Consider the following 23,113-nt stretch of genomic DNA (forward strand, 5'->3'; position numbering starts at 1 on the left):
TTGTTTAGACTGGAAAAGAAAAGACTGAGGTGACATAACAGCTTTCAAGCACCTAAAACATTGTTATAAAGAAGGAGAAAAATTATTCTCCTTAACCTCCGAGGATAGGACAAGGAGCAATGGGCTTAAATTGCAGCCAAGGAGGTTTAGGTTGGACACTGGTAAAAACTTCCCAACTGTTAGGGTGTTTAAGCAGTGAACTAAATTGCTTAGGAAGGTTTTGGAATCTATCACTGGGGAGTTTTAAAAGCAAGTTAGACAAACACTTGTCAGGGATGATTTAGATGGTGCTTGGTCCTGGACTTGACCTCTTGAGGTCCCTTCTAGTTGTGGTATTCTGTGATCCTATAAGATAGGGACCAGCATACAGCAGTCAGATTGTCTAAGATGCAATACCTGCAGTGATTTGGTTAGCAGCTCTTCCTCTGCTTGTGGTTGCCAGAGGTGGTCTCCTTGCCTCAGTGCAAAGCATTAGGATCTCTGATGCCTCTGATGAAGTGGGCTCCAGCCCAGGAAAGTTCATGCCCAGGTAAACTTGGTAGTCTTTAAGATGCTACAGGAATCCTTGTCATTTTTGCTAAAGCCCACTAATGCAGCTACCCCTCTGTAAAGGGCTCCAGCAGAGTCTAGCACAGTGTGACAAACTGGATCAGGAAAGGGGCTCGATTTTAGTGGGATGATGCAAATATGATGTCTGATGTATTTAAGAGCATTTCTAGAACTGGAATATATCAAGGGCTTAAGCCCGAAATTAAGGATCCATTGATACCTGCCTGTGATCCTTCAAGGTGCTGACAGAAATGGCAGACGTGAGTTTGAGTTGTCTTAACTGTGCAACCACTCAGAGGCTAATGATTGATCAAAGATGCTGTTCATTTTGAAGATGCTGTGACTTCTTTACTGCATTTTTCTTAAGACCATCTCATCCTTTTGTCTTTCAGTACATTGGGAGTCTGGATGTGCCGAGACCCAACAGTCGTGTGGAGATCGTAGCAGCTATGAGAAGAATTCGGGTGAGTCTGATGGGGAGTCCTGGTATTTCTTCTCATGGGAGAATACCTAGAATGGACGTATGCTGCTGTAGCTACTCTGTGCTTCCCTTCCCCAGGCCCTCCTCTTCTAACAGCCGGAATGTGAGCACATTGATTGCTCTTCTGGAGCTTTGTAGTCATGCTCCTGTGACACACAAGGACTAACTCCAGCATCTTGTTCTCCCCAACTCTCCTCTCCAAAGCACAGAGGAAACAGCTCCACCTCCACTGAGGCTGCATCTACACTACAAGATAGCTCGATTTTACTACGCGAGTTTTCACTGAAAGTACTCAGTTTAGGGAGCACTAATCTCGAGATTGCAAAGCTGCAGTTACCTAACAGGTATGGTGTCAAGCTTGAATTGAGAAGTTCAATTAGAGTCCAGTGCGGAAGTGCCACGTCCTAAAATCGAATGTATGAGCCTCGACAGCTGTCCCCTATCTATCCCACAAAGCTGGGCGTGCTGCACCTGGTTCCCAGCTCCCCACTACAGTGGGAACTGGGAAACTGACCAGGCTGCTGCCCTCCTGTGGCAGAGGCCAGGAACCCCCTGGCCAGGCACCCTGCTGCTGGGCTGCCGGAGCTGCACATGGGCCAGACACCCATGGACAGGCACCCACCCCACAGGAACCCTTTGGGGGAGCCTGTGGGGAGGGGGAGTAAACCCTCACATTTAAGGGACTATGGGGGACGAACTGACTGCTGTCAGTCCAGCAAATGGAGGGTTTACTATACTAGCGGGAGCCAGGAAATTGACCAGGACTGCTGCACTGTTAGTTTCCTGGGTCCCCCAAGCTGCTGGCTCAGAATGTGGGGCTGAGGGAGTTGTGGGGTAGGTTCTCACAATGGACTGCTGCAACAATCGATGTTTGGTGATTTCAGTGTGGAAGCAATGTGTCAAATTTGTTGGGAGCCTGTGGGAAGTGAGGATATTCAAAAATCAAACTTAGAAAAAACGGCATTATAAAATCAATTTTTTTTTTCCTTTTTTTAATGCATTCAAATTTATTTTGTAGTGTAGACATAGCCTGAGTTGTGTAAGAGTTTGTTTTCCTCTCTGGGCATCAAACTCCTTACCCCATGTTTCCCTTCTGCAAATTCTTATTGTAATGAAGACTTGGTGAGATTCTACTTTTCTTCCTCTACTTTTTATTCTTCAGAAGAGCTTGGGAACGGGCACTGACATTAACCAACCATTTAAAACCAGCTTTGAAATTTCTCAAGTGCAGGTTTATTTTCTCTAAGCCTCTGTCCACCATGCAACAGTGATGGCTGCTGTGCCAGCCTCCATGTTTGTTCTGTTCTTACCCAGCTGATATACTTGGGTTTACTTTTAATGAATTCAGAGACCATTCTTAAATGTCTCAAACTTCCACTGCAGTAGTTTTAGACCTGAGCATTTGAAGTCTTCACAAGGGATTATTCTGGTTTTCTTTAGGTGTTTAAAAATCTAATTTCATTTTAAATGGCTTTTTTTAAAAAAAAAAAAAAAAAAAAAAAAAGCTTTGCCTGTAGCCATCTGGAGAGCTGATTTATTCATCTCCAGCCAAGTGCAGAAATGAGATTCCCTGCCTCCTGCGTACTCAGAGACCATTAACATAGCTCTTGCTCAGGAAGGACACAGTGCAATGGCAGTCTAAGTTGCCAGATTATTTATCTTAAAAGTGGAAATTAATGGCGAAGAGGCAACAGATGGGAGTCAAGGAGGGCAGCTCAGATGCTCTGCAGGGGTAGTAGTAAGTCTTGGGCTGCATCATATTTTGAGCTTGTCAGATTTAAAACCGCACCCCAAAAAAGCTCATTTCTGACCATTGAGTGATTATTAAAAACAAAAACCAAAGGTGTTTAATTTGTTCCCTGCAGTTGACAGCGGGTGACTGAGCACCTGCAATGGGCAAGATGAATGGCTTAATATCTATCCAGGAATGCTGGCAGTGCAGCAGCAACAAGTTCAGGTGTTGGGAGGCTTATAACAAGGCCCCTCTGCTCTCACAGATGAAACCGATGACTCTGGGCACTGAATTACAGCTTTATCGTGCTGTATTTTAAAGCAGCTATTGGTGTGTTAAACTTCCGCTCACTGTTGGAAGGCAGGGCTTCCCCTGTCACTTGTGTGTACACTGGGCAGCAGGGCCTTTTTCCAACACGTCTGAGCTATGTGGCGCAGAGGAGGCTGCTCTACTGAAAGGTTAACTAGCGCTGGCCTCTTGCTGGAGGGTAAGGAGCAGGATAGGTGTGCACAGACAGCGTAGAGCCCTGAGGAAAGGCCCTGGCTGCTTAGTACTAACTTCCTTACAGGTGTCTTATCTAACGCCGCGTTCTTTACCAAGCCTGCCGGTGCGGCTGTCCCCGTGGAAGGCGCCATAGTAGAGCGACCCGCCATTTGTGACTAGTGCAGTCCCCTGGAATGCCAGCAGCCTGTCAGCACTGCCACCAGCATGGCTCTCTGCGGGAAATGGAGACAGCCTCCCCAGCCCGCGGCAGGGTGCCATCCGCACAGACCGACCACCGGGGGCATCAAAAGCTATGAAGGAAAAACAGGCACAGACCAAACGAGTGCTCGTGAGAGGCTCTGCAGTGACAGTACCGGGGACTGGACTTGTCTAGCCACAAGTCGGGGTGTGCAGAGCAAGTCTCCTCCTGGTGCCCCCTCCCCGTGACCTGAGGGGGCCGTCTCTAGGGCAGAGGGCACTTCCACCATGACTGGCAACAGAGTGAACCAGCTGGCATGTGGGTGGATCTCACAGGTCTCATACGCATCCATGGAAGCTGCTGCCGCCCCAGTTTGGTGCTGGCGATTCCTGGATGAGAAGCTCAGCATCCCCATCTCCTGAGTCAGCCAGCCCCAGCTGCCTGTTAATTCTTCTGGGCTCTGGCAGAGCTGGTTAGTCCAGTCCCTCATTTCTGGAAAGTATGTGGGGTTTGAAACCGAATCCCTGCTCCATGTCTATGGCCAGGGCCGGGTCTCCAACCAGAGGCAAAATGCTGCCTGATTCTCCCACCAAACTCAGCGGTGTCACTCCCGCTAGAGCTGCATAGGAGCCGTAGGAAGAGGGAAACACCAGTTCATGCACCTGCCTGCTCAGAAAGTCTCCACTCCTTCAGGCCTCAATAGGTCATGTCACATGCTGCATAAGGCTGCTGCAGATTTGCTGCTAACGCTACAAATGAAGTATGTGAAATGCGGTGACACTAACTCATCGGTGGGCTCTTCCAGCTCAGCTGGCCAGAAGGGCTGCAGAGCTCAGGATACACAGAGTTGTGCCCAGGATTTGTGGCTCCAAGCTTCTCATTTCATGAATTTAAGGCCAGCGTGCTAACAGGAGGAGGCATTCTTTTGAAGCAGAGGCTTTTTATGCAACTTTTAAGTGGTAAAAATTTCATCCATATTTCTCCCTGAACAGCTCCTATCACAGAGCTATTGACATTCCTTTTGTTTGTACTCCTGGAACTAGGTTCCATTTGCAAGACAAACTGAGAAGCCATGCTGCAGTTCCTATTTCCACAGTTAGAGAATCAGCCTATAAATAGAGTAGGCAGAGCAGAGGGGACTGCTTAGCTTTTCATTATGCAATGCTAATCATATGTTTAAAATATCCAAATCCTCACCCTGGAGTATTAGCTGCATGCAGTTGCCATGTTACTCTACGATCCTCTGGGTTCAAGCCCCTTCCTACACCTGACAAAGAAGGTGATGAAAGTAGCTGAGTACCAGAATAATAAGTAGGACCTGAAATATGATTCATGGACAGGTATGTCTCGTTCTGGCTGCTGCTTGCTCAGAATCTACTGCAACCTTAATCCAGGAGCAAGTGCATCTCCCGGTGATGCTGCAGAGAACCAGGGATCTGGGGAAGTAGAGTCACCCAGTAGCTGCATAACTTTTGTTCTGTTGCCAGAGGCACTCCAGGTCTAATGCTTTGTCTATGCTCACGCTTTTGTCAGCAAAACGGGTGTCAGTCGGGCTGGGAGGGGCACAGGGAAAACTTCTGACCAACTTAAGTTTCACTGATAAGTGCGGGTGTTGAGGGGATATAATTATGCCAGCAGGAGAGTTCACTCACCACAGCCCAGGGCGGCTGTGCAGGACCCTGACAGAGGTGCTGCTGCAGCACGACAGCTGTGCCACTGTAATCCATGGTACAGACCTGGCCTAAGAGCCTGTAACGTTGTCTCTTGCTGTCAAGTCCTTGGCACACGCAGACAGTAATGCATCCTTCAGAGCTGCGTGGAGACCTGCTTGTGACCTGGGGGTGATGGCCAGCATTTCCTTTCTGCATGGATCAAAAGAAACTTCCTTCGCATAAGCCAATGGGCTGCCACCTGCCATCCCTGCTCCCTTGTGCCTTCTTGGAAGAAGCCCACGGGTCTGGTTCTGCACTTGTGCAGGTGTGAGGCTGTCGCTGATGTCCGTGGAGTACTGTGCAGATCTGAAGGCAGAGCTGAGCCTGCTGGTTGTAAGAAGGTAGCTGCGTGGAAGCTGTCTTGGGAAGGGTCTTTGAATTGTAGGAGGGGTGCCTCAGAGCTCATGGGACCTAGAACGTGCAAAAATGAGCCTGCCCATCAACTGGGGTGTGAGCCCATGAATGGTATTAGCGGGGAATCAGCGTCTCCTTCCCAGGTAGAGTGGTCTCTTCTGCTGCATCCTATGGCGCTCCATGGGGCTGGGTGGTCATGGCCTAGGGAACAGCTAATAGTCCCTTCTTAGAGTTGTAGGACTTAGGATTCAAAGAGTATAATGTACAGGTGATGTCACTGGCTCCTTCTCCGTGGCTTTGTGGATGGGGCATACACTCAGCGGATGGCAGCCCAGCCATGCAAAGAGGATAACCCCATTCCTTTTCTCCTGCTACAGTCTCTGAACATTATAGTAACATCAAGTTTCCGCTTTTTCTGAGAGATGACCCCATGGTTTAGACTGATGGCTGCACTTCAGTAGTGCACTCTCTCTGTGGCCCAAGGACACAGGTGCAGACTCCTGAGGACACACATTGCAGGATCTGCAACGTCCCTGTGGAGCAGAGTTCTACCAGCTCTCACGCAGCTGTGTGGATTTCCAGCTACATACTTCCAGGGCAGAGACAAGTCTGCTGGGATTGGATTTGTGCCAGGTAATCAAGAGATTTCAAAGGTGACATGTTGACCGCTGTTCCTATTGTAGTTCAGAGCAAGTTTGTCTTGACTTCTAGATAAGCCATAACACCAGTACAGGAGGCTTAATATAAAGCCACTCCTATTTGCAAAGGCAGCAATTTACTGACACTGCTTCCATTGTGCATTATTAATCTCCAAACAAAAAGTAAAACCTTCAGACTGGCTTATTCCTCCTCCTCGTTTCCTTTTGATGGCCCTCAGCTTCTCTGAACAGGCAGCTAAGTCTTTAGCAACTGAAATCCCAGAGAAGCAGGCCTACCTGCCTACCCTTATAAACCTTCCGAAGAGTCATGGAATAGATCCCTGAGGCTGGTTATTTTATTTTATTGTCTGGGATATCACAGTCTGGTTTATCCCTGCCAGTTTGCTAGTACTAGCTCTATATGTCCACGTTTTTAGCAGCATGTCTTGAATAATTTTAGCATTTAAATGCCACGTTTCCTCCCTGGAATACAAACCTGGTCTTAGTCTAGACCAGCTCTCAGTGGGTACTTGCAGGCTTGCCCAGTCAGTCCATGAGTAGCCAGACTCTGAGCTGGGCAGGTGTGGTGGTGGGGTTTTGGGTAACATTGTCTCAGAATTTCAATACAACTCCAGTAAAGCTGCCCTTGATAGGCTTTAAGCTGCTTAGTTTAAATTTAGCTTGGCAAACAGAACATCTACTGGGGAGGAAAAAGTGTTTGTTTCTGTTGCACAGATGCTTCCAAAAAATCTCATTGCATGACTCCAAGAGACTCCTTCCTGCATTGTTCTTGGAGCTAGGCTGGGTTTCCCGGCCAACTTTGAATTGTTTACAGCTTGCAGCCCAGTAGCTCAAACCAAACCTGAACAACACCCTAGACACTGATTTCTTGAATGGCCTTTTCAGCCTGTTCAGCTTCCTCATTTTAAAGGCACGGCTGGTTCTGTGGAGTTCAGGTTTGAAGTGTGAAACATCTCTTGGGTGGAGCATTCAGAGCACTTGCAGCTGTGCCAGGTTAGACAGCTGTGTGACAGGTTCTGTTGCAGGATAGGGATGTTGTGCTGTTGTTGTCGGATGTTTCTTTTTGACTGCTCCAAAAGGGGAGGGTGACAAATTGTTCCACTCACCCACTTAGGACAGGGTGGGAAAGAGTGGGCTGAAATTGCAGCCAGGGAGATTTAAGTTAGACCTTAGGAAAAACTTTCTAATGCTTGGGGTAGTTAAATCAGGAGCAAATTACCTCTGCAAGTTGTGCAATCCATCACTGGCGGTGGTCAAGAGCCAGGTAGACGAATATTTGACAGGGATGGTCTAGGTCAGTGTTTCTCAGTGACTGGTCCATGGACCCATGCCAGCCCCTGCGATGTCTTGACACAGTTCTGGAAGGCACCAACTTGATGTCTGGTGGCAAAAAAGTTGAGCAACAATAGCCTAGATAGTACTTAATCTTGCTTCAGTGCTGAGGCTGGACTAGAAGACCTTGCTAGTGCTATGAAGAGAAGCCAAAATCCTCCAGTAATGATGCCTCAGGGGCAGCAGCGGACGGACGCGTTGTGTTGGTGTGGATTACTGCAGTTCTCCAAATGAGACCATGCCCCATATTAACAATCTTGTGGATACCTTCTTCCCAGTCACAAGGTGGAAGTACCCCAGTGGTGACTCCAGCCATTGCTGACATGGGAGAGGAGTTACATAGTCCTTGATTAATACAACATACAGCTTGACAGCAGTGGTAGTGTCACGACACAGCTCTCTCAAGGGCCCTCAGGACATGCTTTGCAGGCCATGCTGAGAATCCCTGCTTGTCTTCTGCAGGGAGAATAACCCGGACTCGTGTGTATTAGCAGCATTTGGAGGCTCAACCAAAGAGGCAGGGCCCCATCCGGCTGGGTGCTGTATAGACAGGAGGAGGAGACAGGGCGCTGCAGCTTCTTCCCTTAGAATTATTATTGCCGTGTTAGTCTGTATCTGCAAAAACAACGAGAAATCCCGTGGCACCTTACAGGCTGGCGGATTTTTTTTGGAGCAGAGGCTTTCGTGGACCAAGACCATAAAGGCGCATCTGACGATGTGGGTCTTGGTCCACAAAAGCTTATGCTCAAAAAAAAAATCTGCTAGTCTCTAAGATACCACAGGACTTCTCGTTTTACCCTAAGAAAGCGTCCATTGGTAATTACTGTGGTACATGCTCTTTCCATAGCCCCTCCTTAAATGTGGAAAAAACAAACCAGTACTGTAGCGGCTGTAGTGCTGGATCTGCATTCATACTGACACTGGCACAATATGCAGGCCGAGAACGGGGGTCTGTAACAGGCGGCAAGACATGTGCTGCAGTCAGGCCCACATGCTGACCTGCACCGTGTGGACCTGTGTTCACTGTTTCCACACAGCTCCGCTTTAAACTGACCCCAAAGCCCACAGCTGCCCATGTGTAGAGACAGTTACCCGAGAGCTGTGCCTCGTGCTGTGAGATGAGGGGAGGACCAGGGCGCTTTCCCAGACAGATTAGAACAGGAAACCACAAGTTTCCCTGAGTGAGTGCGAAAGGGCACAGTGTTACAAATCAAGCCCTCAAGCCTTGCCCAGAACAGAAGACTCCTGGCTCAGCTTCAGGCAGGGCTATTGGGCTCTAGCTCTGTGTCCATCACAGTGGGGGAACTGCAGCCATCAGGTGGGTGGCAGAAAAGGCTTTGTAACTCAGAGCTCTTAGACAAATATGAAAACCTCTCCGTTTCTACAAGGGAGAGCAAGACCGAGATTACAGTGTCACCATGTCAATGCTTACTGGCATTTTTCTTACTTACGGCACTGCACATATGAGATAAGACTTGTGTGACATGGTCGGCACGGGCCTGACTTTGGAGGAGACTAGCAACTGTACGGTACTTCCATTTGTGGGGAGGTCCAGCTTCAGACACTTGTAGGCACCCAATACACTGAGCACCCAGCCTTTAAAGATCAGGCCTTCTAAGATGTTTCAAGTTGGGGTTCCCACACTCAAGGGTCACTTCTGAAAATGAAGGCCTGGAGCCCAGATCCTGCATCAAGAGGACACGCTAATGAGGGATGGGAATGACCATCAGATGACAAGACAACCAGGGTAACCGGCACTGTCCTGTTGCTAACATATGTCATTTGCATGCGGGATTCTGACACCCCCTGGATTCCTTTTCTCCTCCTGTCTCCCTTCACTTCTTACAGGAAGCTTTATCCTTGTCTGCCATCTAATCTCCTCCAGCTGCACTGGGATGCTACCCTGATGCTTTCTGTCTTTGTCTCCAGTCCCTTTGGGCAGTGCACCTCAGCCTGGCTTTTGTTTGCCATCTGCTCTGCCTCATGGACTTATTGATGAGCCCTAGCAAAATCAATAGCCCACTCGATGAAGCCAAGCGACAGCACTAGAAAAAGAGAATTTGTCACCCGGACTAACAGTCAGGGAAAGCAAAAGTTGTCTCCTGGAATCAAGGCGCAGAGCAGGCTGGTTTGATGCAGGGTGTTTGCTCTACTGTCTTCAATCACGCGCTTCCCTGTCCAGCAGGTCCAAACCTGGTATCCATCCACTGGCCTTGTGGCTCACTCAGGCTAGCATGCTGAAGATCTGTGCAGTCTTAAATGGTGTAGTTAAAGAATCAGTAACGCCTCACAGGGACATGCAAGGTTCTGACAGATGCATAGTGACAAGATTTAATGCAGTTCAAAGGTTGCTGTCAGGTATGATTAGGCTAATCTGTTACACCTTTCAGGGACCTGGCTCTGTTTTTTAGGCTATTAAATATTAATAGCAGCTATATTTAGCTTAAATCCTCAAATCCAGATTTAGTTTTTCTCCAGTCGTTTCAGATCCGGCTCACGAGTCTCCCACATGGGATTACGACTGCTGCCAGCAGACTTGCTGGGATCCTGGGATGTTCAAAGTCTGGATGGATGGGCACATCCTACATGAGACCCAGGAGTCAGAGGTTATTAACAGGCACTGAACAGACTCCTAACCAGTGCTCCAGGCCCGGGGGATGGTACCCCAAGGGGGAAGCCTATTTAGTTACTCTCTAGATAGGCTTGGGAGGGTTAGATTTTATCAGTAAGGGTTGGTGAGCACTACTTTTGTCTGTGTGTCCAGTGAAATAGTTTCCATCGGTAACAACTGGAAACACACTTATGGGCAAAGTAAAAATGCTGCGCGAGAACGAAGAGGTGAAAGTCTAACGATTTGGACCTGAATTAGGCTTGGCACAGGAGCAGTAAAGACGGACACAGTTTGTTGATTTAAGGAGATTCTTTGAGTATTTTATCACGTGATAATTTATTTTAACAGTTTGTAAAACTTTACCATTTAGTCTCAGCTGCTGCTGTGGTTAAACCAGTGTCTGGTGCCCCCAGAATTTCTCAGATTCCCAGATAGTAAGACCAGAAGGGGATCTTGTGAGCATCTAGTCTGATTCCCCAGGGTCGGATTTTGTGGGGGCCCCCGAGGTTCTGGGGAGTGGCCAAAAATGCCTAAATCCTCTTTCATAATTCAGCCCTGCTGACCGCTTGCGGATGCTAGGCCACAGAATCTCATCCCCATTCTTTGGCTGTGTCACTGATGTCTTTAAATCCAGATTCAAGAACCTCAAGCCTGAGAATCCACTGTTTAGTGTAAACCAGCACGTGGCCTGTAGCCCATGCTGCAGAGGAAGGCAAAACCCTCCTAAGGTCTCTGTCCCTCTGATCCCAAAGAAAATTCCTTCCTGCCCTCCACCATGGCAGTCAGTTGGCTTCTGAGCATGTGGGTGAAACCCAGCAGACACCCACCCAAGAAAGAATTCTCCATCTAACTCAGTGCCTCAGTGAACATTTGAAATGGATCCTTGCCATTGCTTAGGAATCAAGAGCCATTGATCCATCAAAATGATAAAAACAATTAAAATCAAGTGCTGCCAAACCTCTACGTAGGTAAGACTGCGTGAGAGATTGTAGCATTTGTGCCTGGAGATGCACATGCTCTAACAGGCTCAGGCCAGCAGACCCTGTTGGGAATGGGGAGGAAGGGAAATTGCTGTTTAAGCACGCAGGTGAATGCAACAGAGGAGGACTGCAGTCAAGTAATGAGCAGCAGCTGGTCTCACAGCTCACCAGAGAAGCCATCCCACTCAGGGAAGGAGTGGGGAGAGCAAGAGAGGAGGTGGATGAGGTAGGGACGCCCTGGAGATAAGGCGAGACAAGACAGCTGAGAAGACCAGGGAGGGTGTGCAAAAGAGGGGTGGGGTGCCTGAGCTCCCCTAACCCTGCCCATGGCTAGGAGGGGAAGAGACTGACCAACCTGCCCAGACAGAGAGAGGAGGGAGCAGCCTAAGTCCTCTGGCCAGAGGGGGAGTCGTGGGACTCTGGCCACAACGCACACACCCACCAGCTCACTAACCTAGAGGCTGCCCTCTTACGTCCCTGGGCCCATGTCTCAGTTCACCATTCAGAGCAACAACTCTTCCTTCTTTATTTGGTGGCCGTTCCTTGCCAGGAGGTATTAGCTGCTGGATTTAGCTGAATACCCCTAGTGAATACACAGGTTGTTTTTTCCAGTGTCCTGCTCTAGAGCAGCCAGCGTTTTTCTGAACTGTTGTGCCACACAAGTACCACAAACATGTTTTGTTCATCTTAGTGCAGGGAACAGAAGTAATATCCCCCCTCACACACACACACACCACACACGAGGTTTCCATATGCTCAATCTGCCACCACAGGCACGTACCTTTCTGCAGGAGAAGCATGCCTCGCTGGTGCTGCCTGGACTGGAGTATTCCCTTGTGAGGAAATAACATGGGTCTCTGGCCAGACTGGACATTCCACTCCTCCCTCCAGAACAAGCAGGAGTCCCACACAACCAAAACCCAGTCTCCAGCCCCCAGACGCAGGTGTGGGCAGTGATCCTTCAACCCCTTCTGTGCACAGGCACCCATCCCCCAATGCAGGGATCAATTCAATAGCTTTGTCCTCCTTCCACAACTAACTAGTTAATCCTTATCCACGTGGGGTCTCTGCTAGCCTTCCTAGAAGACACAGCTGGAGGTAGCGGTTGTGGGACTTGCTTCCTCCATTGCAACTAACATGGGACCTCTAAACAAAGACAGGTGCAAACAACAGGCTTCAGCCCCTTGCCATTATGGTGTTCCCTCCCCCAGCCTCTTCCTGCACTCCACTGCTCCTCCCTGCCTCTCTGGGACTTGTACACCTTATCCTCCTTCACATCTCCTCCTGGCTACTCTTCCCACACTCTTGATGGAACACCCCTTTTCTGCACTCTCTCAGCAACTGCTTGTGTTCTGCAGGTCTTTCTGGGACAGAGGAAGAGGCAGCTTTATACAGAGTTTTACCCACTCTTTCCCAGAATGCCTTGAAACAGCCTCTTCCCCAGTATCTTTCTTGGGACTACATCTCCCAGAATTCCTTGCCAGAAACCCAACCACCAAGACCAGGCAAGCAAGGCCTTGACAGCTGCTCTTAAAGAGGCCAGCATGTTCTGTAACGCTCCCACTGCATGCTTCCTTGCTGTCTAGCTGGAGGCTGGTGATACCCATTTATTGACTTGAGTGTATTTCAGATATGAGTTTCCTAAGTAGTTTTCTGGGAACATTTTCATTTCTAAGCTGACTGCAGAAAAAGTTTTAGAAACATAGAAGCCATCTCAGAAACTGGAATTATTGACTGGGCCATAATTCAGACTACACCAACAGCAGTTTCTGCAGCTGCTGCTCCTGAGATGTGGTTAAGATACCATTGTGTTGTGATAAAGCAAAGAGAAAAGGCTTTTAATTAAACTTGCATCTGCAGTGTGCAGAGTCTACACCCAGCCTTCTGTAGCTCCCGTAGAGAACAAACTCTTCCCAGATCATAAATCATGACAGAGTAAGGGAAGGAGACAGCTTGCTTTTGTATACAACATCAGGATAAAATACAACCTTCTGTCTACCCTGTGGGAATGTTTAATCATGGGAGGATGATACTTTCACATCCACTTGTCAGCTCACTGTTTTCCTGTATCCCTTAGGGGCACTTACAAATTTCTGTCCTGAAAAACCCAGCAAAACCCCACAACCTTTTGGTGGAGAATAGAAACTCAGCTTCTCTTTAAACATGTGGGCTTGTAAGTCTGAAATCATTGAGCCTAACTCTGCTTGTAGGTACAGCAATTTAAGTCCAGTCTTTTGCCTCTGCATCAGAAGAGAACTTTGCTGTAGCCACATTAGGTGGTCTAATTTTTTAAATTTGACTAACGGTTTTTGGCTGCTGTAATTTTTAGATCATGTTCAAAGAGGATGCTAAGTATGACTGATAACAGCTGAATGGAGGCATCAGTAAATGAAACGTGCAATTGCTAAACAAGTGACCTTTTAATGCTTTCTTCCTTGGATTGCTGAAAAGAGGTTGGCTTCTTAAATGTGGGGGATGGAAATACATCTGTTAACAAGTTTTCATGGGAATCATACTAGACTGGGGTTAGTTTAAAGCCGCAATGGGCAACGTAGGCTAGTGAATGGCTGCATAAGTGTCCCTACTTCATCTCAGTGAGCTGCAAGATTGTCGTAACCGATAAGGTACTATTGCTAACTGTGCTTGTGTAGCTCTTTAACTGGCAGTGCTACAAGGCAGATGTCTTTTTGTTCAAAAGCAAATGGTTTTACCAGTACAACCATTTTATTATGCCATGTACTAGCATTTGGATTCACTCAGTAAAACATTTCTGGATAAGATCTCTACAAGGAGTTTCAGTTGGTTGGAAATAAGGCTAGGTCTGAACTGCAGGCTTCTGTTGGGAGCGTTCTGCCAACACCCTGTCTTCCTTTTTTCACGAGGAAGAAAGCAAGTCTGGCCAGAGGGGTTTTTCACAGTATTTGGCCCAATATCATGAAAGCCTCTCCGGACAGAACTGCCAGCAAGAGATACGCAACTGTGGTGTACAATTTGTGTATCTTTTGCCAACAGTTCTCAGCAATCTAGACACAGCCTAAAGGGGCTTTTTCAACCAGTTATATTACTGGGTAGTAGAGACTTGTGGGGCTGAAATATAACGACCTTCAGACAATATTACTGTGTAGAACAATCGGCCCTGGCTCAAATCTTTTTCTGTCTGGGTACCTGAAAAATTGTAATTGAGATGCCAGCCTGAGTGGGAGAAAGCACATTTGCTGAACTCACTAATGAGAAGGTACCTTAATCCAAGTGACACACAGCACTGTGAGAACGCGCCGGTTAACCAGGTCTGAGCAGTTGCTTACAGAATACCTCATCTGTTTCTCTGTGAAGTGGTGCAGCCAGCCCTAGCTTGCTGACCAGATCTGAACTTACCTGCTGGTTTATGCTCTACTTATAACTGCCCATAGCGCCTTAGCTCCACAGCAACTTGACATGATCTGGTGACGGGAACAAAATTGAATGGTCCATGAAAACACACGGACTTACGCCTGCCTCTCTGGTGAAGTTAGTAGAAACTTAGAGAGGATTTTGCCACTAGTTTTAGCGCAAACCACTGCCTAGACATCCCCTCCTTTGTTGTATGTTTAAGTCACGTTGAGTCTGCTCCTTACACATGGGAAAAGCTAGTCCAAATGCTGTGGGGGTGGGGATCTTTATAGGTTAGTTATCATGTGTATGTCCTGGATATGCTGGAGCCTGAGTCCCCGACCCACATGTCATTGTGTTATGTGCCATGCAGACAGACAGTCTCCCATCCCTCTTTATGCTCCACTACCTCCCCCTGTCACCATGGTACCTGATTTCCTTATACTTTTCAGGTCCCTGTTAGTTGTGGGGACTTCCTGGGGCTCTGTCCACCAAGCAGTCCAGTGGTTAACTTGCCAGCACTGGCTCTGTTCCACACGTACTTTCTTCGTTCTGCAGTACATGAGGCCTGAGAGCGAATGGAATCCATGCTGCTTGCTGTAATAACCTGACAAACTACTTCATGTTTTCACCAAATACTTCTGTGATAAATCCAAACCAGTAATTATTAATGGATCCCTGGAGGAGCCGAATGCCTTGGCAGGGGAGCAGCAAGTCCTAAAAGGGATTCAATTACTTTTCTTCTGCTGTGCAGTGGTTACTAGGCACACGCTAATAGCCTTTTCTTAGGCCAGCTGGGCTCTTTGGACTGATAGGCATCTGCGTGGCTGTTTTCAAGTACACCTGAGTCACTTCCCCTCGTCTTTCACCATTGGTGACTGACAGCCAGCTGTGCTCTGGGAGCTGATAGAGAACATAGCAAACTGTGCCACCATCCTAGGGGATCTCTGCATCGCTGCACCGCCTGCAGAACTGGGTACAAAATGCATCCAGAGTCCCGAGCTGCGTGGCTGGGCTCTCACTCAGAAGCCCTGTCTTGCAGGAGAGGGGTTGGGACTTCTGCGTGGAGGTTGGGCCTGCGTCGCCCCAGCATAGGGGCACTGAGCACACAGTCCATGTTACTGCCCTACCTCAGGCAGCACCAGCCTCAGGCCAGTCTCATTTCACTGTCCTGCAGCCCAGGTTGTGCAGCACCACAGCCTCGTGGCAGGACAACACCCTGTAATGTTAAGTACAGGTCAGTGACTGGATGTGCAGCCCTCACCACCCTGAGCATCTTCAGCTTGGTCTCCCCCTAAAGAGCAATGGTGGCCTGTCTCCACCAGCCTGGGGCCCCGGGCTCACTAGCCCCTGAGGATTAGTGATGGGTAGCAGGGCGGATGGGGAGATGATGAGGCAAAGGGGACACCAGCTAAACCGCGCTAATTGGAGAGGAGGGGACCAGTCGCTTGGTGCAGGAGAGGTGCACGGGGACGGCTGGTTTGTTCCTTGTAGCTCATTCATCACAGTCTTGTTTTCTCCCCTCACTTCATCCCCGCAATTCGGCCTAAACTCTGGCCCCAGTTGTGCGTGTGCAACACGCTGACATCTGTGGGGGCTGCCCGAGGGAGGGGGATTGGGCTGTTCGTGCTGCGGTTCTCTTCTCCATCCCCTGTCCCGCCTCTGTGTGTCCTTAGTACCTGCTTCTCTCGTCTGGCTCTGTGATGTTCTGCCTGTGAGCACCAGAAACGTCTCGCCTGCACATCAAGCGCTGGAAGGGGTTCTCATGACAAACAAGCTGCCTGGTAGCCTCAGTCAGCTGCAAGCCAAAAGAACTAGCCCCTGCCTGTCACGCAGCAGCGAGGCACTGCCCTGGCTTTCCCCCAGAGTCCTCACTGCAGTGCTGGAAACAGTCTGGACCTCTTTAGCCGAACTCTAGTCTTGCTTTAACCTGGGTTGTGGCTCCTGGCATGAGTCGCTAAGCCCAGCAGCTCCTCTTGAGGGCTTGTGATTTACCCAGAATGCATTGTAGTCTGGAGCTGGCGTGGAGATGGCATAGTGAAGGGCGAATCTCCTGTTCAGGCGTTATAAATGCCTTCCCAGCTCATGCCCAAACTCTGAGGTGCAGCACTCAGCCTGGAAAGAGGCACGGGCGGGGGGTGGAGGAGTTTTTCTGGAGAGTCTGAGGAAAATCTGCTCTGATATCCATGGCTTTTGGGGCTCACGGAGTGAGAGGGATGACTTCCAGGGAAATGCCCACATGGATTTTGTCTAGTCCTGACTTAAAACTAATACTGAACTCTGGAGTTCTGGGCCAGATTGTTCACAGGCGTTGAGGTGCCTGAAGATTCACACTGGCAGTTGTGAAAAAGCTCACTTCCCACCGATTTCCATGGGACTTGCTCACTGCTTTCACCACTGTGATCCTCTTTGCTCACTGTTCTGAAGAGATGGCACCTAGCAGCAGCCTGGGGGGCTGAGGAAGCCAAACACTTGGTGAAGGAAGGATAATATGCATGTGATGTGGGCATAACGGGGCTCTGGCAAGCTGCCTAATTCCCTTTGCGAGTGCTGGGAGCTGGATGCCCTGGTAGGATCTGTTGCCTATCAGTGTCTAAAGATGTGCAGAGTCACAGGCATTGCCATCCTTTGCAAGCCTTTGGAGGTTGAGGTAAATGTTCCATCTTGCATGAAGGATACATAGTGACCATCGTAGAAGCTGCTAAGAGGACTAAGTGGTTCTGTGTCCCAGATCTGCCTGAGCCCAGGAGAGCACTGGGTTTGTTTGGGAAGGCTGCTGGCTTAGAAACGGAGCAGTTCAGCTGTACGAGGTTTGGTGAGAGCAAAGGGCACTCTGCTGTGAAAGCAGAAGGAAGCTGAATAGCACGGAACCAACGGGGCATGAAGTGCACTGTGAGCACCATAATGGTCTGAGCACCTCCATACAGCCGGTTCCCTTCCTGGCTGTATCAGTCAGTCGAGCGGTGGGCTCTGACTGTAGGTAGAATCAGGCTGTTCAGTGCTGACTTGCTCTCCACTGAGTTCCTGCTACCAGCCCTGTGCTCAGCACAGAAAGACGGATGCCTCTGCCTGACTTCAGATCTCCCGCAGTGGCCTTGTCTCTTTAGTGTTCATCGCAGAGCTGTAACAGGGTTCGGGGTGCCCAAGCTCTGCACCCCGTCCCCGGCAGGAGTGATTCTCACTCAGCAGGAGAACAGCAGGTTTATTAGCCAGCAGAGCCCAGCATCGTACAGAGGAGTCAGTACAGCATCAGAGAGACAGTTAGTCCAATCCATTGGGGGGGGGCCCCGAGGGGCCCCCCAAGCTGGGGCCTTGCCCCGGCCTTTGTCTCTCTGTCTCCCAGCTGAGACCAACTGCTTTCCAACTCCCAGTTCCCATTCAAATCTCTCAGGCTCCACCTCCCCCTTTGTCTGCAGTCCAGAGGTGTCACCTGGTCGCCTTGGTTACCCTCAGCAGGAGCCCCACACCCTCTGTGAGCCACACAGACACACACACCCCCCTCTCCCCCACTACATCACACACTGGTTGAGCAATGCGGTCTGCTCCCGGTTGGGTCGCTGGGTGCAGACACTTGGCACTTGGGAGGCTGAAGCTTTGTCGCTGGGGAACGTGACTGACCTTCTTCTTGGTTCTGACCGTCACTTTCTGTCTGGCTATTTTTGTACCTAAATTACTCGGCTCCCGTGTGCACCAATCGATGAGACTGGCGGCTAGCCAAGCCACCGGGCGCCGTCTCCTCCTCCCCCTACTGGGGCTCCTGCCTTCAGACTTCACTTCTTGAAATGAATGGTTCCTTAGGGAAAAGAGCTTGGAAGTGGGAGAAGCGGGGCGCTGCCCCTCTGGCCATGTTGTGCTCCATGGAGACTGAGTCCAGACTTGCCCAGAGGGGCACCCACGCAACCCTGGGCCGTGCGGTATCTCCCTTCCTTGACACACCCTCTCCCCTGCACACAAGGAATACAGATGCAATTCATTGTGCTGTTCTGGGCATGAGAAGCCCCCCCGAAGGCTGAGATCCTCTCTTGGGAGCTGATTAATAACCCAGTAGCGCTGTTGAACCCCTTGAGGCACACTCAGCGCTTCCCAGAACATCACCCAGGCCGGACAGCCGTCCCACCTCACCAGCACCTTGCCTGGCGGCCACGCTTCACACCTTTATTTCTGCTGCTGGAAGCACAAAGACGTGTGCTGTAATAATCAGAGGGCGATGTCCACTGGTGGTGGGGTGGCTCAGAACGCTCTTTCCACTTGTAGACACACCCCACAAATACTGCTGTGGTGGCAAGGGACATAGTAGGGATGTGGTCACTGAATGAATCTGGGAGGCAGGAGGGGCTGAACCACAGCCCAGGAAATACGCATGGGTCATCTCTCAGAACCTGCCGAGTTCGTAAAGTGAGGTCTGGGGAGACAGGAGCGCAGGCTTGCAGCCTTAGCACAGGGATCAGCCACCTTTCCGAGGCGGAGGGCCGAAATTTGACCGCTTGACCTCTGTGTACAGGCCGAGCGCCGGTGCTACTGTTTAAAGTCGTGAATAGTCCCACTTACAACAGCTTCATTCATAAATCAATGAAGGTGCAGAGCTTTCCCGTGTAGGTGGTGGTTGGTAGCATGAGCTGGTCTTTTGTTAATCCACAGGCAGCCTGGCTGTGAGCAAGCTCCTGGCTGCCTGGGGGAGGAAGGGCCAGGCTGAGCTCCTGCCTTACATGCCGATGAAAATCGGCCCACGTGCCACTCGTGGCACCCAGGCCGGGGTTGCTGACTCCTGCCTTAGCCATTTGTAATCATGGCCCTGTACATTGCATACACCAGCTTGAGATGAGAACCAAGCCAGGGAGCACTGCCGTCTGTTTGGATGCAGTGTTTCCATGTACGCTTTTGCCCTTCCCGCTCTTGGGCAGCGTATCAAATATGTTGAGAGAGGAAGAGAGAGAGAGGGACAAAGCGCATCTCTCTCTCTCCTGTCTGTCTGCTGTTGGCTAGGGATTCTCGTTCCCTACGCGCAGCTTGCTGGCAGAGCAGTGACAGACATGCTGCTGGGTCTCAAGCACTTCTTCTGTAAATCATTCTGTCCTGCACTCTCGGGGTTCCTGAGGCCGCCTGGGAGCACAGCCCCACACTTCAGTGCCATCACAGTTCATGTCCCGCCTGCTCTCTACTTGACTGTTGTTGCAATGGGCTGTTTGGTGTGGGTGGTTGGGGAGGCTGATTCTGCTGTAAACTGGTCCAAGGATGAGATCACAGAACTAAAACCCCACTTAAAGAGCTCGGGAAGAGGCTGTGAAAGGACTAAGGCTCCTTATGTGGTATTGCCCAAAGATTTCTTTCATAGTCCATTCCAGTGAAAGCATCAAAGGTCACGTCCTCTGCAGAGGTGGAATTCTCTGCCCACGTGTGCAGCAAAGCAGCAAGAGCAGCTGAGGACCTGCCTATGGCTCATGCAAAAATTTACCCCAACTGCTAACTCAGCTACAGCTGGAATCAGGTGTCCAGACCTGCCAGGCTTCACATGGCATGCAGTCTGCAGGAGACACGTCAGAGCAAACACAAAGCCAGGCTGTGCCCTTGTCCTGAGGAACTGAAATGAAAAGTGGGTATTATTCTTAGTGTAGTAGGGACAATGTCTCCAGGAGGAGCTGAGCCCTGCAGACAAGCCAGGCTCTGATTTTCCTCGGGATAAATAGCTTTGAAATCCTTAGCACAGACATCTTCCGCGTCACCATATTTATATGATGCAAGAAGTGGGGTCTGGAGGAGGGTGCTGGTTGCCTGTCCCCTCAGCCTGTGAAAGAGGGACCCGTCCCACACCAGAGTTGGGCTCCTTTACTTTAGGGCTTCAACTTTTTTTTTCCCACAATGAAGCTTTTCTGCACACAAACACAGTCATTCCCCCAGCCAGTGTCTTCTGTGTATTTGTTGGGAGACCAGTACAGCAGCACACAGACAATCCAGGAAGTTTTTGGAAACTACTGGGGATAACTTCTTGGTACAAGTGCTGAAGGAACCGACCAGGGGCCATGCACAACTTGACCTGTTGCTCACAAACAAGGAAGAACTAGTAGAAGAAATAGAAGTTGGGGGGAACCTGGGCTGCAGCGACCAGGAGATCGTAGATTTCAGGATCCGGACGAAAGGAAGAAGGGTGAGCAGTAACATACAGACCCTTGATTTCGGAAGAGCAGACTTTGACTCCCTAAGAGACCGGATGAGCAGGATCCCTTGGGAAACGAAGATGAAGGGGAAAAGAGTTGAAGAGAACTGGAAGTATTTTAAAGAAGTCTTACTGAAGGCACAGGAACAAACAATCCCGCTGTGTAGTAAGAAATGCAAACATGGTAGGCAACCAGCTTGGCTTAACAGGGAAACCCTTAGTCATCTTAAATTCAGAAAGGATGCGTACAAGAAATGGAAACAAGGACAGTTGACTAAGGAGGAGTATAAACATATGGCTGGAGAATGCCAGGCAGTAATCAGGAAAGCGAAAGCACAGCTGGAACTGCAACTGGCAAGCGATGTGAAGAGTAACAAGAAGGGTTTCTACAGGCATGTGAACAATAAACGGGTTATCAGAGAAGGTGTGGGGCCATTACTGGATGAGGGAGGTGACCTAGTGACAGATGATGCAGGAGAAGCTGAAGTACTCAATGCTTTTTTTGCCTCAGTCTTCACAGACAAAGTCAACTTCCCAATGATGGTCCTAGATGATGCAGTATGGGAAGGTGGAGGGCAGCCATCTGTGGGGAAGGAACAAGTTCTGAGCTATCTAGAAAAACTAGATGTGCACAAGTCCATGGGTCTGGATTTAATGCACCCCAGGGTACTGAGGGAATTGGCAGAGGTCATTGCTGAACCTTTGGCCATTATCCTTGAAGACGCTTGGAAATCGGGGGAGATACCAGATGACTGGAAGAAGGCAAACGTAGTGCCCATCTTTAAAAAAGGAAAGAAGGACAATCCAGGGAACTATAGACCAGTCAGCCTTACCTCAATCCCTGGGAAAATAATGGAAGGAATCCTCAAGAAATCCATTTTGAAGCACTTGGAAGAGGGGAAAGTGATCAAAAGTAGCCAACATGGATTCACCAGGGGCAAGTCCTGCCTCACCAATCTGATCAGCTTCTATGACGACTTAACAAGCTCTGTGGACATGAGGAAGTCAGTGGATATGATATACCTTGACTTCAGCAAGGCTTTTGATACGGTCTCCCACAACATTCTTGTCCATAAGTTAAGGAAATATGGATTGGATCCTTGGACTATAAGATGGGTAGAAAGCTGGCTTGATGGTCGGGCCCAACGGGTAGTGGTCAATGGCTCAACATCTGGATGATGGCCTGTTTCGAGCGGAGTGCTGCAAGGCTCAGTTCTGGGGCCGGTGTTGTTCAACATCTTTATTAATGACCTGGATGAGGGACTGGGTTGCACCCTCAGCAGGTTTGCAGATGACACAAAACTAGGGGGAGAGGTACATATGTTGGAGGGTAGAGAGAGAATCCAGAGGGACCTGGATAAATTGGAGGACTGGGCCAAAAGAAATCTGATGCGGTTCAATAAGGAGAAGTGTAGAGTCCTGCACCTGGGGTGGAAGAATCCCAAGCATTGTTGCAGGCTGGGAACCGACTGGCTCAGCAGCAGTATGATGGAAAGGGACCTAGGGGTTATGGTGGATGAAAGGCTGGATCTGAGTAAACAGTGTGTCCTTGTAGCCAAGAAGGCTAACGGCATACTGGGGTGCATTAGGAGGAGAATTTCGAGCAGAGCTAGGGAAGTAGTTATTCCTCTTTATTCGGCACTGGTGAGGCCACATCTGGAATACTGTTTCCAGTTTTGGGCCCCCCAGTATAAAAAGGATGTGGATTTGCTGGAGCAGGTTCAGTGAAGGGCAACAAAAATGATTAAGGGTTTGGAGCACAAGACCTGTGAGGATAGGCTGAGGGATTTGGGCTTGTTTAGTTTTACAGAAGAGAAGACTTAGAGGTGATTTAATAGCAGCCTTCAACTTCCTGAAGGGGAGCTCTAAAGAGGAGGGTGAGAAATTTGTTCTCAGTGGTGTCAGATGGCAGAACAAGGAATAATGGTCTGAAGTTGAAGAGGGAGAGGTGTAGGTTAGATATTAGGTAAAACTTCTTCACCAGGCGGGTGGTGAAGCATTGGAATGCGTTGCCTAGAGAGGTGGTGGATTCTCCATCCCTTGAGGTTTTTAAGTCCCGGCTGGACAAGGTCCTGGCTGGGATGGTTTAGTTCGGGTTGATCCTGCTTGAAGCAGGAGGCTGGACTAGATGACCTCCTGAGGTCCCTTCCAGCCCTATGATTCTATGATTCTGCAGGAACTGATCAGTTCCCGCTGTACCTGCCACTTGGTTGAGAGATGCCACCTGTCCCTGTATCTCTCCACATCCGCTGAGCTCTTTAAGCCTTGAAGAGGATTCCAGAGATGCTTCATGCAGGCACCTGTGCCCTAGATCTGAGGGCACAGCTCTGCAGGCCTGCTCTGAAAGGGGCAGAGCAGAACCACAGGGCTGGTTGGCGCCAGGCCTCTGACCACCCTGCTTTATGGCAACTTGGAAGCATCCTCGACATTAAAGCTGGCACAGAGCTCTTCACTGTGTCCCCTGGGCCATGGCAGCTAAGCAACTCATCTGGGCACAAAGT

The 23,113-nt window shown here is 49.5% G+C and overlaps 1 protein-coding gene across 5 annotated transcripts in view; it reads left to right on the plus strand.

Annotated features, from left to right (window-relative positions):
- LOC142024024 (carboxyl-terminal PDZ ligand of neuronal nitric oxide synthase protein-like) overlaps positions 1 to 23,113 on the plus strand; it is a 60,426-nt gene that overhangs the window by 8,796 nt on the left and 28,517 nt on the right. For 2 of the 5 annotated variants that reach the window (XM_075015604.1, XM_075015603.1), the window contains exons 2-3: positions 942 to 1,013; positions 1,235 to 1,374. Coding sequence is in view for 2 of the 5 variants with exons in the window: in XM_075015601.1 (XP_074871702.1) it covers positions 942 to 1,013 (72 nt within the window). In the remaining 3 variants the exon portion in view is untranslated. Of the gene's footprint in view, positions 1 to 941; positions 1,014 to 1,234; positions 1,375 to 23,113 lie in introns of those variants that run through there. The other 3 variants (XM_075015601.1, XM_075015602.1, XM_075015605.1) reach the window with 2 other exon arrangements.

The sequence above is a fragment of the Carettochelys insculpta genome, chromosome 21, assembly GCF_033958435.1.
Source record: "Carettochelys insculpta isolate YL-2023 chromosome 21, ASM3395843v1, whole genome shotgun sequence".
Classification (NCBI taxonomy): domain Eukaryota; kingdom Metazoa; phylum Chordata; order Testudines; family Carettochelyidae; genus Carettochelys; species Carettochelys insculpta.